At 33.7% G+C, this 16,199-nt stretch overlaps 4 protein-coding genes across 12 annotated transcripts; 3 read left to right on the forward strand and 1 right to left on the reverse strand.

The window, feature by feature from the left end:
• Nucleotides 1–244: 244 nt before the first annotated feature.
• LOC138934423 (ribosome biogenesis protein BMS1 homolog) lies at nt 245–4,312 on the forward strand. Its single transcript, XM_070298134.1, has 2 exons — nt 245–1,224; nt 1,357–4,312. The coding sequence occupies exons 1-2, from the start codon at nt 383–385 to the stop codon at nt 4,229–4,231; spliced, it is 3,717 nt and encodes a 1,238-aa protein (XP_070154235.1). The 5' UTR covers nt 245–382; the 3' UTR covers nt 4,232–4,312.
• A 253-nt stretch (nt 4,313–4,565) lies between these two features.
• Nucleotides 4,566–8,006, forward strand: L(2)34fd (lethal (2) 34Fd). The gene is made up of 11 exons (XM_070298135.1): nt 4,566–4,711; nt 4,802–4,847; nt 5,064–5,278; nt 5,461–5,597; nt 5,786–5,995; nt 6,074–6,302; nt 6,431–6,850; nt 6,941–7,223; nt 7,322–7,565; nt 7,650–7,746; nt 7,829–8,006. Exons 1-11 carry the CDS (start codon nt 4,646–4,648, stop codon nt 7,913–7,915), a joined length of 2,034 nt encoding a protein of 677 aa, XP_070154236.1. The 5' UTR covers nt 4,566–4,645; the 3' UTR covers nt 7,916–8,006.
• A 138-nt stretch (nt 8,007–8,144) lies between these two features.
• On the forward strand, nt 8,145–11,032 carry LOC138934425 (uncharacterized). Of its 3 annotated transcripts, none has more exons than XM_070298136.1 (7): nt 8,145–8,250; nt 8,856–8,975; nt 9,111–9,352; nt 9,598–9,954; nt 10,048–10,228; nt 10,306–10,524; nt 10,613–11,032. In XM_070298136.1, the coding sequence occupies exons 1-7, from the start codon at nt 8,242–8,244 to the stop codon at nt 10,853–10,855; spliced, it is 1,371 nt and encodes a 456-aa protein (XP_070154237.1). In that variant the 5' UTR covers nt 8,145–8,241; the 3' UTR covers nt 10,856–11,032. The 3 variants fall into 3 exon arrangements, with proteins under 3 accessions (XP_070154237.1, XP_070154238.1, XP_070154240.1); XM_070298137.1 differs by having other exon boundaries at nt 9,114–9,352; XM_070298139.1 differs by lacking the exon at nt 8,145–8,250 and having other exon boundaries at nt 8,889–8,975; nt 9,055–9,352.
• Sccro4 (DCN1-like protein SCCRO4) lies at nt 10,555–16,160 on the reverse strand. 7 transcript variants are annotated; one of them, XM_070298142.1, is made up of 6 exons: nt 15,740–16,159; nt 14,284–14,419; nt 13,586–13,952; nt 13,258–13,465; nt 13,066–13,159; nt 10,555–10,769 (listed from the first exon to the last, which is right to left on the reverse strand). In XM_070298142.1, exons 2-5 carry the CDS (start codon nt 14,406–14,408, stop codon nt 13,074–13,076), a joined length of 786 nt encoding a protein of 261 aa, XP_070154243.1. In that variant the 5' UTR covers nt 14,409–14,419; nt 15,740–16,159; the 3' UTR covers nt 10,555–10,769; nt 13,066–13,073. The 7 variants fall into 7 exon arrangements, with proteins under 7 accessions (XP_070154243.1, XP_070154246.1, XP_070154241.1 ...); XM_070298145.1 differs by lacking the exon at nt 10,555–10,769 and adding an exon at nt 11,246–11,339 and having other exon boundaries at nt 14,284–14,416; nt 15,740–16,160; XM_070298140.1 differs by lacking the exon at nt 10,555–10,769 and adding an exon at nt 11,246–11,339 and having other exon boundaries at nt 15,740–16,158.
• Nucleotides 16,161–16,199: the final 39 nt, after the last annotated feature.

The raw sequence follows: 16,199 nt of genomic DNA on the forward strand, positions 1-16,199 counted from the left end.
TCGATCGTTTGTATTTATTGGCTATCGAATAGAGAATTTTTTAAGTCCCGAAAATTATTCTAATCGATAGCCAATTGTGTGACATTGTTTCTCGCAAATCGTCCAAAAAAAAAAAAAAAAAAAAAAAACCGTTTTACTTGAAAACATTTCTAGTTTGATTTTGCTATAGAATTTTTAGTCCACTGACAATCTATTATATCTATATAATCATAGCTTTAAGCTTTCTAGGCGGGACGGTTTACACAACTTTAAAAGTCTTTTTGATCGCACGTGTTTGAAATAACATAACCTAAAATTGAATAGGATAATTAAATGTTAAGATGTACGTGTGCTAAATAACTTTTTCGAGTTCGAAGCAAGTCTTATAAAAAAGGAAAAAACAATGAACGATGACACGATAAAACATAAGAGTCATAGAGATCGCAATGCGGGCCGCAAGGCAGAAAAGAAAAAGGCTAAAAAGGAGCAGGACTCGACATCGGATAAACCGAAGAATCCGAAAGCGTTCACATTTAACTCTGCGATTAAAGCAGAGAGGAAATTTAGGCGCAAGCAAGATCTTGAAACAAAGAAGCAGCACGTACCTTTAGTTGATAGAACACCCTTAGAGCCGCCACCGATCTTGGTGGCTGTGGTAGGTCCACCGAAAGTGGGAAAATCTCTGGTTATTCAATGCTTAATCAAGAGTTACGTCAGACAGCCTTTGACCAATATTCTTGGTCCGGTCACTGTCGTGTCCGGCAAGAAACGAAGAATCACATTCATGGAATGCAACAATGATGTGAACAGCATGATCGATATTGCCAAAGTGGCGGACTTGGTGCTACTGCTGGTGGATGCCTCCTTCGGATTTGAAATGGAGATATTTGAGTTTCTAAATATATGTCAGGTGCACGGCATGCCCAGAATAATGGGTGTTCTAACTCACCTGGATTTGATAAAGAATGCGAAACAAATGAGGAAAAGCAAGAAGACACTGAAGCATCGCTTCTGGACAGAAGTATACGCTGGTTCCAAATTGTTCTACCTCTCTGGATTGCTGCACGATGAATATCTTCGTACAGAGATAAAGAATTTGGCGCGTTTTATATCGGTTATAAAATTTAGGCCGTTGACTTGGCGCACCACTCATCCCTATATACTTGCTGACAGAATAGAAGATTTGACATCGCTAGAATTAATTAGAAAGAATCAAAAGATTGACAGAACCATTAGTTTGTACGGGTATGCGTAAAGATAATTTGAATTGTTTATTTTAAGTTATGCTTGTAACACATTTTTAAAGTAATCTATATTTTTATATATTAAAATTTTAATCATATATTTTTAAAAATAACTCATGATATTTGCTTCTAGGTATGTCAGAGGAGTTCCTTTGAACAAAGAGACATCCATTCATATACCAGGTTGTGGAGATATGAGAATCAAGGACGTGAGTTTTCTACCGGATCCCTGTCCACTTCCAGAACAGATAAAGAAGCGAGCTTTAGTGGAAAAGGAACGACTAATTTATGCCCCGTTTTCCGGCGTCGGCGGTATAGTTTACGATAAAGACGCAGTGTATGTAGAATTGGGCGGAAGCCATTCTTACAAAGATGAGGATACAGGATTAGCGGGCGCTCTGATGGATACGCAGGAGACTCTTGATCAGAAATTGCAACACAGCGAACTGCAATTGTTCAGTGATGCCGCGCCGATAAAGTCAGAAGACGTGAATGAAAGCATGGCTCCCTACTCGGGCGAATTAGTAATGGATAATGGAAGGATTCGGCGGAGAGTAATATTTAATGATGAAGTGGGCACGAGATCTGAGAATGTCCAAGACGAAGATAATGATAATGACCAGGCAAAACATGAAAATGAAGACGATAACAACGATGATGTCGATGATGACGATGAAATAAGCGAAAATGATGAAAATGATGATGAAGATGAATCCAGTGACGAGGAAATTTCGGGAAAACCAAATGGAAAAGCCGTTAAGAGAAAAAGTAATGAGGAAGGCAATGTGAGACAGAGGAAAAAGAAGAAAACTTCGATTAATGCAACTATTGAAAATGCCAATCTCGATGAATCTGAATTAACGGGCGATCAGAAAAATGATTTTAAAAAAAGTACAGATGTATATCATTCTCTGAGTAAGGAATCAGACAAACTGATAAAGAATAAGATTTCAGAAGCATTGAATTTTCTAGAATCAACTAAAGAAAATTCGAAACAGAACAATGAGGACGAAAGTTTTGATGAGCTCAGTGATGAAGACTCGCGCGCGGGATTAGAGATGAACAGTCGGGCTAGCGATTTCGAGGAAAATGCATCCGAAGAAGACGAAGAAGACGATGAAGAAAGAGAAGAAAAAGATGACATTGAGATGAACGTGAGCGAAGAGGAAGTTACGGACGAGTTAAAGTGGAAGAGAAATTTAGCTGAGAAAGCGAAAGAAGCGTTCGTCAATCGTCAACAGAACAATATAAATTTGATGAAGATGGTTTACGGCGTATTTGACAAGAGCGCAAATGTGACGGAAGAGAAGAAAGAGGAGGAAGATAATGAGCCTGACAATATAGGCGGGATATTCCGAGTAGTTCAAGAGCAACAAAATCAAAAGATACAGGAGCGAGATTTGCAAAATCAAGAAGAGTCTGTTTTCTTTTCTATAGAAAACTCACGTGATTGGTTGGAAGAAGAGAACAAAGCGCTAATAATTAACCATTTCGTGACGGGTAAATGGAAGGAATCGGAGGATGCCGAAGAGCTTTTGAAGTTGGACGACGAGGATTTATACGGTGACTTCGAAGATTTGGAGACCGGAGAGAAGCATAAAGCGGAAGACTCAATTCCTACGGAGCTATCGGCGGAAGAGGCGGAAGAAAAGAAAAAGCTTCTGGAGAAGAAGAGGAAACTGAAGGAGCAGTTTGACGCGGAGTACGATAATACGGAAAAGAAAACATATTACGACGAGTTAAAAGCCGAAGTGGAAAGACAAGCAGGTATCAACAAGTCCGAGTTCGAAGGGTTGGATGACGATGTCAGAGTCCAGCTGGAAGGTTATCGTCCCGGCATGTATGTACGTTTGGAGCTCGAAGCGGTGCCGTGCGAGTTGATCACGAATCTGGATCCAACGTATCCAATCATCATCGGCGGCCTGTTGCATGGCGAAGAGAACATCGGCTACGTTCAGGCGCGGATCAAGAAGCACCGATGGTACTCAAAGATCCTGAAGAGTCGCGATCCGCTCATATTCTCTGTGGGTTGGCGTAGATTTCAATCGTTGCCAATCTACTCGAAACTGGAGGACAATCTGCGCCATCGAATGTTAAAGTACACACCGGAGCATGTGGCGTGCATTAGCCACTTTTGGGGCCCGATCACTCCGCAAAGTACTGGAATTTTAGCGATACAGGATATCGCGAGTAAAGAACCGGGTTTTCGTATCGCGGCGACCGGTTCGATCGTGGAGCTGGACAAGAGCACGCAGGTAGTGAAGAAACTCAAGCTTACCGGCGTACCCATGAAGATCTATCGCAAAACCGCGTTTATCAAAGATATGTTCAATAGCGCGCTCGAAGTCGCCAAATTCGAGGGCGCTCGGATCAAGACAGTCTCGGGTATTCGCGGTCAGATCAAGAAAGCGGTTGCCAAACCGGAGGGCTGCTTTCGCGCTACATTCGAAGATAAAATTATGCTGAGTGACATAGTATTTTGCAGGACATGGTATAAGATCGACGTGCCGCGTTTCTACAATTCGGTGACGTCGCTGTTGCTCCCGCCTGCGGAGAAGAATCAGTGGCGAGGAATGAAGACTACAGGCCAGTTGAAGCGAGAGAGAAACATTCACGCCGTGGCCAACAAGGACTCCATATATACACCGATTATACGGGACGTCAAAGTATTTAAACCGCTGTCTATCCCGCGCAAATTGCAAAAGGAACTCCCGTACAGGGACAAACCTAAGCTCCAGTCCGTACCGCACTTGCGCAAGTCCAAGTTCAAACAGGGCCGAGTCGCCGTAGTACGCGAGCCCAACGAAGAGAACGTCGCGCGTTTAATGAGAATGATTAGGACAAATTACGCGAAGAAGCAAAAGCAGACAAAGGAGGCCATGACGAAGAGGATAACGGCGTACCAGGCGCGAGTAGCGGAGGAAGAAGCCAAAAAGATGAAGAAGCAAAAGCAGATGAAGAAGGAGATATTTAGAGATCTTAGTAAACTAGAAAAGAAGAAGAAGTGAGATTTCTAATGACGGATAGGATTTTAGTTTAGATAATATTATTATACATATTGTTATATAATGTATATAATAACGTGTTAATAAAAAAAAATGTATTTAATAATTCTAATAAGATCTCTAAAAATTTTTATTCTGCGCAATATATATAGTCTCATTTCAACCAAAAGATGGAAAATATCAATTTTAGAATAGTATACTTTCATTGGACGATGAGTTTTTCGAACATATCGATTAGTAATCGAATAGAGAATTTCTAGAGTTTCTAGAAAGTTTCACGCGTGAACTTTTGGCAGTTGGCAGTTTGTTTTCATATCGTTTTGCGTTGTGCGTTCATCAGAGTTCGTCGAGCGGTGTTAAAATTAATCTTCATGTGCTTTCACGTTCCCAAAATAGAGTTTGTGCATTACGGCTAAGATGCAGGTTTCCGCACCAAATAATATAAAAATTTACAATCTTAGCGCTGGAAAATCCCTTCCTGAGGTAAAATTATTATAATGTACACACATACATGTCGCGTCAAATCGTTTTAGGTTAGCATAGAATCTCATTTTGTATTTTAATGTTTTACAGTGGTTGTCTGAGCGAAAGAGAAGAAGTTTATCAAAAAAGAATGTCGGTAAGAGGGAATTATTAATTAATGTATAAATATTTATCAAGTTATGCATATTTAGAGTATTTTGTATAGTATATATATATATAAGTATATATAATAAATTTAAATATATATTATATATAAAAAGAATATACTATAAAAATTCGTAATTGTATACTAAAAAAAATTTCTTTTACTTTTTTTCAAAATATATTTAATATTGTAATTGATTATTAATAGATATACGACAGCGTATCGATCTTATCCAAGACTTTGATATGCCTGGTATAAGCACATCTCTTAAGATATCAAAAGATGAGCAGCATATCTTAGTAACAGGCATTTACAAACCGCGTGTAAAGTGTTTTGATGTTCATAATTTGGCATTGAAATTTGAAAGGTGTTTTGATTCTGAGGTGGTCGCTTTTGAAATATTATCGGATGATTATAGTAAAGTAAGTATAAATGTTGTGAAGAAAAATCTTACATAAAATAATTTGTATAAACTAATTTTTTTACTTAGTTAATTGTACTTTGATTCTTTAACTCTGTATAAAAATTTGCCAGTTAGAATAATGCTTATAAAATGATTAAATAATTGGAATGGTCTGCTTATTTTTATTATATCTTATTCCAGTTAATATTTCTGCACTGTGATCGCCATGTGGAATTTCATGCTGCGCATGGGAAATATTATAGGCTCAGGGTACCAAATTTTGGAAGAGATTTGAAACATCATTATCCATCATGTGATACTTTTATTGTAGGCGATAGGTCAGTCCCCCAAAAGCTTTGTATGATTGCATATATCTATATTATAACTGTCACTTAAGTAAATTTATATATGTATATATACGTTATTAATATAAATACATACATTTATATATATATATATATATATATCTTTAAAAATGCATAAATCTTTGTGAAATACAATAGAAAATGATTATATCTTTTTGCAGTAATAAGATATATAGAATAAACCTTGAACGTGGTCAATTTCTGCAACCGTTTGAAACGGAAGCGACATCGATAAATAAATGTGAAATAAACCCATTGCATCACTTACTCATAGTTGGCACTCAGGAAGGAAAAGTTGAAGCTTGGGATCCAAGAGTCAGAAATAAAGTGGGTGTACTTGACTGTGCTTTACATTGTATTACTCAAAACAAGTAAGACATAAGAATAGAAAATTTTACTTTTTTTCAAATGCAACTTTTAAATTAATACAAATTAACACAATTTATTAGATTAGAAACAATTCCTGCTATTACGGCATTGAAATTTCAAGGAGGTTTGAATTTAGGGGTTGGCACATCAACAGGACAAGTACTATTATTTGACATAAGGTCTAGTAAACCATTTTTGGTTAAAGATCATATGTATGAATTGCCAATTAAATGCATAGAGTTCCACCAAAAGATGGATCTTGTTTACTCTATGGACAGTTCTATAGTGAAAATATGGGAAAAGGATACTGTAAGTAAAGTTTTTTCGAATTTTCATGTTTTTGTTAAAATCTCAAATCATTCCATAAAATCATGATTTATTATAATTATATAATTTCATTATAAAATTATTGTGCTTTAATTTTTTTTTTTTTTTAGGGAAAAAATTATACTTCCATAGAAGCTCAATATAACTTTAATGATTTATGTGTTATACCAAATACCGGAATGCTTCTAATGTCTAATGAAACTACAAAGATGCAAATATATTACATTCCTAGTCTTGGCCCTGCTCCTTATTGGTGCAGTTTCCTCGACAATCTCACAGAAGAATTGGAAGAATTGAATTATGACATTATTTATGATGATTATAAATTTATAACCGAGAAGGAATTGGATGAATTAGGTCTTTCGCATCTGAAAGGCACTAATTTACTCAGGGCTTATATGCACGGTTACTTTGTAGATATACGATTGTATAGAAAAGCAAGAGATGTAATGAAACCGTTTGAATTTGAAGAATATAAGAAAAAGAGAATCCGCGAGAAGATTAAAGAGGAAGTTGTCAGCAGAGTACAGGTATCATTTAACTTAATCTTAGTTTATATATTTAGTATATAATATATTAAGATTTGCATTTTTTTATAACACATTTTTTGGAATATACAGATACAAAAGTTACCAAATGTAAATCAAGAATTGGCATTGAAGCTGATGGATAACACAAGCATTAAAAACAAGAAGAAACAAGCGTCTTCTAATCTACTGAAAGATGAGCGATTTAAAGCTCTCTTTAATAATCCTGAATTCCAAATTGATAAAAATTCTGAGGAGTTTGCTTTATTAAATCCTGTCATTTCTCAACTTGATAAAAGTAAAGCTAAAAGATTAAGACAGCAATTGATACAAGAGGAAGAGGTACAAGATAAACCTGACGAGGATGAAACACAAGGTAAAAAAAAAATTCAAAATTATATTCTTTGTGAGAGAAAATTTTTTTTCATATATAAAAAACTTTCTATACTGAACTATTTTTCTCTTTTCATAAAGGCAATAGCTCGGATGAAAGCTTTATACATGATAGTCCTGACGATGATAGTTCAGATGATGATAAAGGATGGGTTAAAGAAGTGCGAAAGAATTATCGATTAATGAGAAAAAATGAAAGAGAGAAGGAGCAAGAGAGTGACGATGAGGATAATAATGCGGCTACAAAGAATGAAACAGAATTAGATGAAATTAAGCATGATGTAAAGTTCCAAGAAGGTGGACTGGAGAAAAAGAAACAGAACAAGTAAATATGCTATCTTATTTTGGTTTATATATTATAAGCGTTTACATTATTTTAACTCTTATATAAAATTGTAATGTTTCATAGAGCGACATTTGGTGAGAGATTGGAAAGTGAAGAGACACATAACATTAAAGTGTCCGGTTCACGTGGTAGCAGAGAGATGACCTTTGTTGTTGGAAAGGTGTGTCTATTAATATTTAATTTAATCAAAATAAAACAATATCGATGTATTCTTTATTTTATCTTTTTTTTTTGTTATATAGAAAAAACGATTCGCGGAAACGAGACACCACCGGAAAGAATACAATGTATTACGACCTGCAAGAAGTATTTTCAAGAAAAAATATTAATTTACAAATTAACTCTAATATTAAATGCCTTTTTCTATTAAATTTGTTTGTAAATGTTGTAAATAATTTTTCTGAATATAAATATATATATATATATAAATTTTTATCTATTCATTACTTGTTTCAATGCACCATATTACTGCAATAATTTTTACTTATCGTTAGCCGTGATGCGCATAGATATCCAAGGTGAAATGTCATCAGAAAACTGATATCATTTATATTCATGTACTAGAGTGAGCCACATGTCAAACACTCTATTGATATAAATATTTTCTTTCCAAGTTTTCAAGAGCAATGTATGCTCCTTGATCAAGGAGTTTCAAATGGCATTGGTAAGTTGTCAACTATATTATTTTGATTGGCGAGTAAGGATTTTTCAATAAATAATATTACAGTAGATTTTTTTTGCTGATAATCTTGTAGTTACAATCAAGCCTCAAAACTCAAATTAATCAACTTTATCTTTTTTTAATTTCTTTATTTTATTATTAGAACATGATTAAAACTCTGATATTCAAATCAAGAAACTTAAAGTTGATTAGTTTGAAAGATTCTATTACCACTTTTACTATTTACACTATTACCAAGATACAACTTTTCATTTCTTAATATATCGATTTAATAGTCTTTCAACTGAATATTAAGTTATAACGGGGATTTATTTTGATTTTAATGTGAAAACAAATGAATTTATTTTGTATGTATTTATAAAATGTGGTTAAAATATAATTTCAAAATATCCTGTGAAACTATAAAAATTCATAAAGCTTATTCAACTTCTTCTTTTACAATATATTTGAAATTGAACTTTTTTAATATATAGTTATTTTTAAGATATTAAAATTAATGAAATAAAGTATGTAAGTAAATTTCTCTTTTTATATTTTATATATAATTTATAATAAAAACATTTTAATAATAATAAAATTATTTGTAGGTAAAATCTAATAGTAAGCCCAAAAATGGTAAAGATCCATCTCAGCAGAATCGTGAGGAAGGTACGGAGATTTCTATCCCATCGATATTAACAAGCATACCAACAACTTTCCAAAGCACTGTAAGTTGCTCTTTTGATTAAATTCAATACCATAATTTTCGATAAATTATATATATCTTGCTCTCATTATCTGATTTAGATTCTATGATATGCAGCATAGAGATTTTTAATAAATGCTCTGTCCATTGCACGCAGCAGGTGGATGAAATCACTGAGGATTATGAAAATTTTATCAGTACATCTGCGATACTTCATTATTGTAAACACAAAATACTCAGACCATACCTGAGATTGTTGAGTGTAATGGGATTAAGACCAACCAGTAGTGATGACTCTGACCATTCCTTACAATGTTCTATTCTGGCGAACCTTCATACTTTTCAAGTCACTATATTTATATGTATTGGATACGTTTTACAATATATGGCCTGTTTTAGGTAATACCATTTATTATCCTATTTTTTCGCGCATGCTTCTCTCTCTTTATATATAAGAATAATATATATAAAAAAATAAAAAATTTATACATATAATATAAATATTAAAGAAATTTTTTTATATATACCAATAAAAAAATATATATATATATATATATATGTAATTATATCTCAGTATATTATTATCTTGTTTTAATAAATAATTTGTGTACGCTAAAATAAAAGAAATGTTTGCCGTTTTGTAGGAGAGATCGTGGATTCTGTTACAAAATATTAGTGCAAGAGCAAAATATTGATGAAAAAGAACCATCCTGCTACGGAAATATGATATTCAGCTACTTGATTCCAAGTATATTACATTTAGTCGCATATCTGTACACGATATACTTGTTTCGCGTTAAAGAAAACGAACAGCTGCAGAGTCTCATGGAGAGAGCGTTCCTGCTCTCCTCGAATCCAATAAATCGGGGCAATCAGAAGCGTCTTGTACGTATATTATGGTTGTTCATAGCTTTGAGCATAGTGTGGATGATCACGGCATTGATTACTGTGAATATTCAGATGGCAAAGGGAGATATAACATTTCAGTGGATGGAGAATGGGTAGTTATATTGCTAATACACATCAATATCTGCTTATAGAATGAAAAATGTTCGAAGATTGAATTATTTTTATGTTTCATCTTCTGTATCAAGTCCATACCAAGTAAAGATAACGCTGAAAGTATTGTTGGTCGTTTGTACCTTATGGCACGATATGATTCAGGGAACTATTATAACAAGTTATTGCTTACAAGGACAGCTGTTGATGTCGCACCTTTACTTTCTACGTGGAAAATTGCTCCAGCACATCTTACTACCCATCGATTGGATGAGGGTTTGTGATTCATATGTACCAATAATATTTCTTGTATCTCGACAAAGTCTTTCTTCTTCCGTTCGCGTGACTTACAGGACATCGACGAATTCAAGAAACTGTTGAAATACTTCAATGACGGATTAGGCCCAGCTGTATGCATCTATACTATAGTGAATCTATCATGGGCTACGGCGGGTATTGTATGGCTATTTCAATACTATATCAATAATACGAATGATATGTATCCAATCACGTATGTTAATGTGATGAATATCGTATTATGGATCTTGATATCAATTGCTCCATTTATACAGGTGACATACTGCATCCACTATATATACTATCACATTATCATTCTTCTTGACTTGTGCAGATTCATTAGCATATGTTACTTTTTTTCAGGCTGCGCGCTTAACGAATGCTTGCTCCATGATCCGAGCTGTAGGACACGAGATACGTATCCGACCGTTCGTGTATCAAACCACTCCTGGAGAAGATCTTGATAGTATACTTTTATATACATCTTCTCTGAAGATGTGCGCCAAATTGTTCAGAATACCTATCAAAGGTAGATATTTATGTCTTTTACTAACTATCGGCAGTATTTCTATCCTTACTTTAGGACAGTGCCAATTTTTCTTATAATTATATATATATAGCGTTTTAATCGAAATTGTGTTATAAAATCCATTGAGTATTTTCAAAATATATAGATAGTCTCTAAAATTTATATTATTTCCATATTTTTTAAAACAATTATTTGTGCATAGAACATATATTATTAATATCCATTTTATTTAGATAAATTATTTAGATCTAACAATTTTCTTCGAGAGAACATTTATATATATATATATATATATATATATATGTAAATAATTGTAAATTGTACATTACATATAAAAAAAGCGTTTTATGTTAAATTTAGATCGAGAATTTGAATAATAAGGTTCCCTGTGTTTTTTATATACTTTTGATATACATCTCTATGATATTGCGACATAACATTTTAATCAAGAATAGAAATCAAGAAAGATAAATGAAATATTGGAAAAGGTATTTTATTCACTCCTCATTATATCGTCCAATACATTACATTCTCCAGTGATGGCAGTAATGTTGCAACAGACTGGAACGAATTATAATTTACATTTTTAACTTACTTGCAACATGTAAATCTACAAATATTTAATAAATATTTTCTTTCCAAAAATTTTGTATTTAGAAGCTATGAGAAAAATGCAAAAGGTATATGCATTGTTAATATGATACTAATTGCAATTATTTATAATAGAGATACATGTACAAGAAAAATATTCAAGTATTCAGAAATATATAAATATTCCCAAAATGGCATTAAAAATTGAACGGAAATCCATGATCGATATTGTAGATTGCTATGTGTCTTCTTGCATTTCATTAAATTGATTTACAGGTGACTTTATTGACATATATAAATTCAAAAGTCAATTTCATAAATTCACGAAATGAGTGTTGCGCGTTAGCGCCATTTTATCAAACATAAATATATATTTTGTATAGTTATTTAATACAACCACCACACACATACTCAGTTTCGAAATATTCGCAAAAATTCTTGGTAATGTGTGTGATTCGAAATATTAAGTCTTGAAGATTCGAGATACGAGATGGTCACAGAAATTGAACGAGATAATAGTCGATTTAGATACATACATTGTTATTACTACTGGATAAAACAATTTTATTTTTATATCTAGACGCGTATTAACAGGGAAACTTTTGTACGTGAATAATTATGAAATAAGTTTATTTTTTGTTAATAAATTTTGTCCCTTCCTCCCCCCGTTAATAAAGCATAAACTGTGATATCGGTAGAGATCGAGAAATAGTTGCATTGAATAAATATTATTGTGTTTTAATAAGAATTCGTTATTCTAATGTACATCCATAATTTTAGCATTTACAGGAATTATACTTAATTTTGACTAAATAGCACATGATATTGACATTTTGTGGTACCATTTTTAGGAATACTAAACGTTGTAGTAGCACCTGTGCCATAATGTATGTCTTATTTCTTTCACCAATGATTTCTACTTAGTGATATTCGCGTATTTCTTAAATGTTTCCGATTGACAATATTATATATACCTAAATTTTGTAAAAAATGTCAGTATTACATAAAATTTACAACACAGGTACACAGAAAGTTAACAACAGAATTTGTTCAAAAATTGTGTATGTTTATAAATATACAGATATTATTAATTTAATGATACGGAATGTGAAAGTCATGTAATATGAAAGCCATGTAAAGGCATTGCGATTATCGATTTATTTAAATGATATATATAATTTTATTGAAAAAATAACGTGAAAAGAACCTTTATAATCTGCATTGACATAAAATGTGCAGTCTACAATCACTGGAAGTCAAATGGCAATCATCGTCTTAAATATTAACACAATTTCAAAAAGTTGTATTATCTCAACTTACTTATTCTTGAAAATTTATATCTCAAATTATTTTTACAAATTGCACAAGTAAATCTCTCTCTCTTATCAAAATAGTTTTATTTTTAATCACAAGAGTTTTTCTGCGACAAATCCTGGAGGATTAATTTGTAAATGGTGATAAATAACTGAGAGCGATATCAAACGAGGATTTTCAGCCGAGTCCGTATAGGAGATACTGAAAATCATATTAAGCTACTTACAATACGTCATTATCTCTTTGGGAAAAAAAAAAAAAAAAAAAAAAAAAAAAAAAAAAAAAATGTTGCGAGATTATGATTTATGAACGGAAATTTTGTTATTAACAGAATATCATGATAAAGAAACGAATTGTTCTTATTTCAATGGACTATTCTTACAAGATCTTTCAGCTGCCTCTCGCTTCTATCGATGACGATGCCTCGCCTCGTTGAATTTTTAACCACTCAACAAACTCGTCGAGCATTACTGGCCCTAAAAGAATCATACATTATACAACAGAAGATGTATTCAAGATAATTTCTTACGCCTTTTGTAACATTAGCATAAGCATTTTTCTTGTATACACTTACACGCTCCATCTAAATCATAATTAGATAAATCGTGATTAATTGTACGTGAAAATTCTAATATGTTGCACCATTGATCCTTATTGATCACTTTGTACTTGGATTGATCTAGGAACTGAGCAAACTGTGTGAACAGTGGCCAATGTTTCCCCAAAAGCAGCTGTAACATTACTTTTGCGGTATCCATGTCCATACTTCGTTGATCTTTGTCCTGCAAAATTAAAATGAAACAAATCAGAAACACTGTACAATGATATCCAAATGTATCTATATTACATTTGTACACATCTATAATGCGTATCTGCGTGCGTTCTAATAACATCGCACATACTCGGGCAAAGTCGTAAGCATATCTATAAATCCCTTTAAACGTGTGTGGATCGTTTAATTGATTCCTTAGGTACTCGAGCTTTTGTTGTACTTTACTAATAGAATCGCACTGAAGTTCCGAGAAACCCTTCAGCCATTCGCTCAGAGTGAAAAAGCCCATTTGGCGAGCGTTCATTCTGTATGCAAGAACGAGCATTACTACGTTTTCAGGTTCTACACCGATATCCTCGCAAAATTTCTCCATTCCTTCCGGTCCAAGAGTATCCGGATCATCTGGCGAGGTATACTCTCTAAACCAAGTGATGCAACGCTTCTGAGAAAACGCCGACGCGTTGGATATATCGTCAGTTTTTGTATATCTTCTGGCACTATGTGTGTACAAAAATATTGTACATATTTAACACATTATAAAAAACTTGTTACAAGCCTCTTACATATAATTTACATATATAAGAATGATAAGACAGTATTACAAGTAAAATATTGTAAAATATTGTAAATATAGTTGAAATGTTTTAATATTATTCTTAATTAATAATTTCTCTCGATATCTTTATAATGCGATTATATAAAATGTCATCAATACGTGCAATTATATTGTATACAAGTAACTCTATATAAAACAGTAACTCTATATCTTCAATGAATAATAATAAATATTAATACTTTTATATAAAAAGTACACAGTCTCAAATCTACCTAGAGGTATGTCTTAATCGTTTCGAAGGATGCCTAGGTAAACTGTCTTCATGTGCGCCAGCTACTGACATATCAATAGGAGTATGATTTGTGCTAGAAGGTCCTCTACGCTTGCTACGTGGCATCCCTCTGTCTGCTGAAATACAAAAGTTTACAATCTTTTATTTAAATATCCAATATTCTTCATTTATATTTTAATAATTTTTATATTTTATATATGTATTTATATTAAAGAGTTGATTTGTTTATACATAAAATCTTACAGGCGCATAAAAAAGTGTAAAATATATTGTATTTGAATAATTGATTTAAAAAAATTCATGAGTCATTTACGAGTTTTATATTAATATGCTAAGATCATCGATTTAAATCCCATTAAATCTGTCAATAGTTGCCACAGAAATTACAATTGGAATCGGATATTAACAAAAACATATCTCATTATACAAAATCGCAATAATAAGAGGTCAAATTATAAGACGAGTGTACAAATTAGAAAAATAAATAGATCTGCAGAAGGCGGAAAAAAAACCGACAAAACAGACATTTTAAGAGAGAAAAACAAAGTGATATTTGTATTATAATCATTATGTAAACACAGAAACACGATTATATATTAATACGGGCATATAATTAGTACAAATATAATACACATTAGAGCTTTTCATAAATCAATGCATCATCACTCGATACGCGAGATAAAAAAAAAACTCTATTGTCGTTTCGAGGAACGATATCGCGGAAGTGCGAGAAGAAGCGTGGAATAATGGAAATGCAAGATGTAAAATTAGTGCAGGGATTCGAGTTATTCATACAGGCACGGGACACGGGACCAAGGTAATCCCGTCAAGACAAAATGATTAAGCTTTTAACGCTCTTACGTACGTAATTATCAAGCGAATTAATTAAGCACTATATTGAAATAATCGGGTGCAGTCGCGAGAGCAACGTATGTAACTGGACTTTCCTCTCGTCGGCGTTAAACTGACATCTCTCCGTGCCTGAGACAGAGACAGAGAGAAGAGAGAGAGAGAGAGAGAGAGAGAGAGAGAGAGAGAGAAAGACGGAATTAGGGAAAGAAGAGAGAGGGAGAGAGAGAGATAGCGCGACCGAGCGAGTAATCGCAGTTAAGTGAGGTTAGGGTCGCCAATTAAATTTGTGTATCATACAATTGTCGGATCGCTGAGTCGGCAATCTCCGAGATTACCTGGGGGACGAGAGTTAATAGCTATTTGACCACGATACCCCGAAGAATGCGTATGTGTTATTTATCTCGCGATCGCCGAAGGGACGATACTCGTTCGCGTGTGAAGATTTTACAACACGCGGAGGATCCTCGCACGAGCGTGACGACTTGTGCGTGTGAGTCACGTCGTAATATTAGACGCGTTTTTATTAGCGGCGATGATAATAATAATAATAATAATAATCACGAGGGATGCGCGATTCTCTTTACCTTTCTCTCCCTCGGAGATCGCAATCACTGAAGAACACTCGGAAATCTTCCGTAGAGGTGTGTCGTTGTTTTGTGTCACTCCGTTAGCGAGAGATCAACCTCATCGAGATCATAAATTTACGTCCATGGGCCGTTGCGATGCGTGCGAACGGTATCGATCATAGTGCCATCAACAACGGATACGCCCGCGATCGATCGCTTTTCAAGTCGAGTTGAATTTAGTTTCGAATATCGCCTGAAATACCGCACGTTCGGAAGAACGACACCTCTTTCTCGACGAGCCCCGGTCGCGGTTTTATTTCATTCTATGTCGTTTTCGTAAACGGCATGCCTTTCCCCCACCTTCCCTCGCACAGCAGGGGTGCCAAATGCGCAAATATTCTTCTCGCTATCGGATTCGATTGCTCAAGAAAAGCATATATCGATTCGCGTGATATCGTTCGATCGCATTTATAACTAT

Source organism: Polyergus mexicanus, unplaced genomic scaffold (genome assembly GCF_030449975.1).
Source record: "Polyergus mexicanus isolate NDT 795.1 unplaced genomic scaffold, iyPolMexi1.0 SCAF_6, whole genome shotgun sequence".
Classification (NCBI taxonomy): Eukaryota; Metazoa; Arthropoda; class Insecta; order Hymenoptera; family Formicidae; genus Polyergus; species Polyergus mexicanus.

Bases quoted from the DNA above. Each gene is read 5' to 3' on its own strand.
- LOC138934425 (XM_070298136.1), top strand. The intron at 9,353-9,597 runs GTAATACCATTT...GCCGTTTTGTAG, and splicing joins CAATATATGGCCTGTTTTAG to GAGAGATCGTGGATTCTGTT. The intron at 10,525-10,612 runs GTGACATACTGC...ACTTTTTTTCAG, and splicing joins CAATTGCTCCATTTATACAG to GCTGCGCGCTTAACGAATGC.
- Sccro4 (XM_070298142.1), bottom strand. From the start codon at position 14,408: ATGCCACGTAGCAAGCGTAGAGGACCTTCTAGCACAAATCATACTCCT. The intron at 13,953-14,283 runs GTAGATTTGAGA...GTACACACATAG, and splicing joins CGATTAAGACATACCTCTAG to TGCCAGAAGATATACAAAAA. The intron at 13,160-13,257 runs GTAAGTGTATAC...TGATTCTTTTAG, and splicing joins TTATGATTTAGATGGAGCGT to GGCCAGTAATGCTCGACGAG.
- LOC138934423 (XM_070298134.1), top strand. From the start codon at position 383: ATGAACGATGACACGATAAAACATAAGAGTCATAGAGATCGCAATGCG. The intron at 1,225-1,356 runs GTATGCGTAAAG...ATTTGCTTCTAG, and splicing joins AGAACCATTAGTTTGTACGG to GTATGTCAGAGGAGTTCCTT.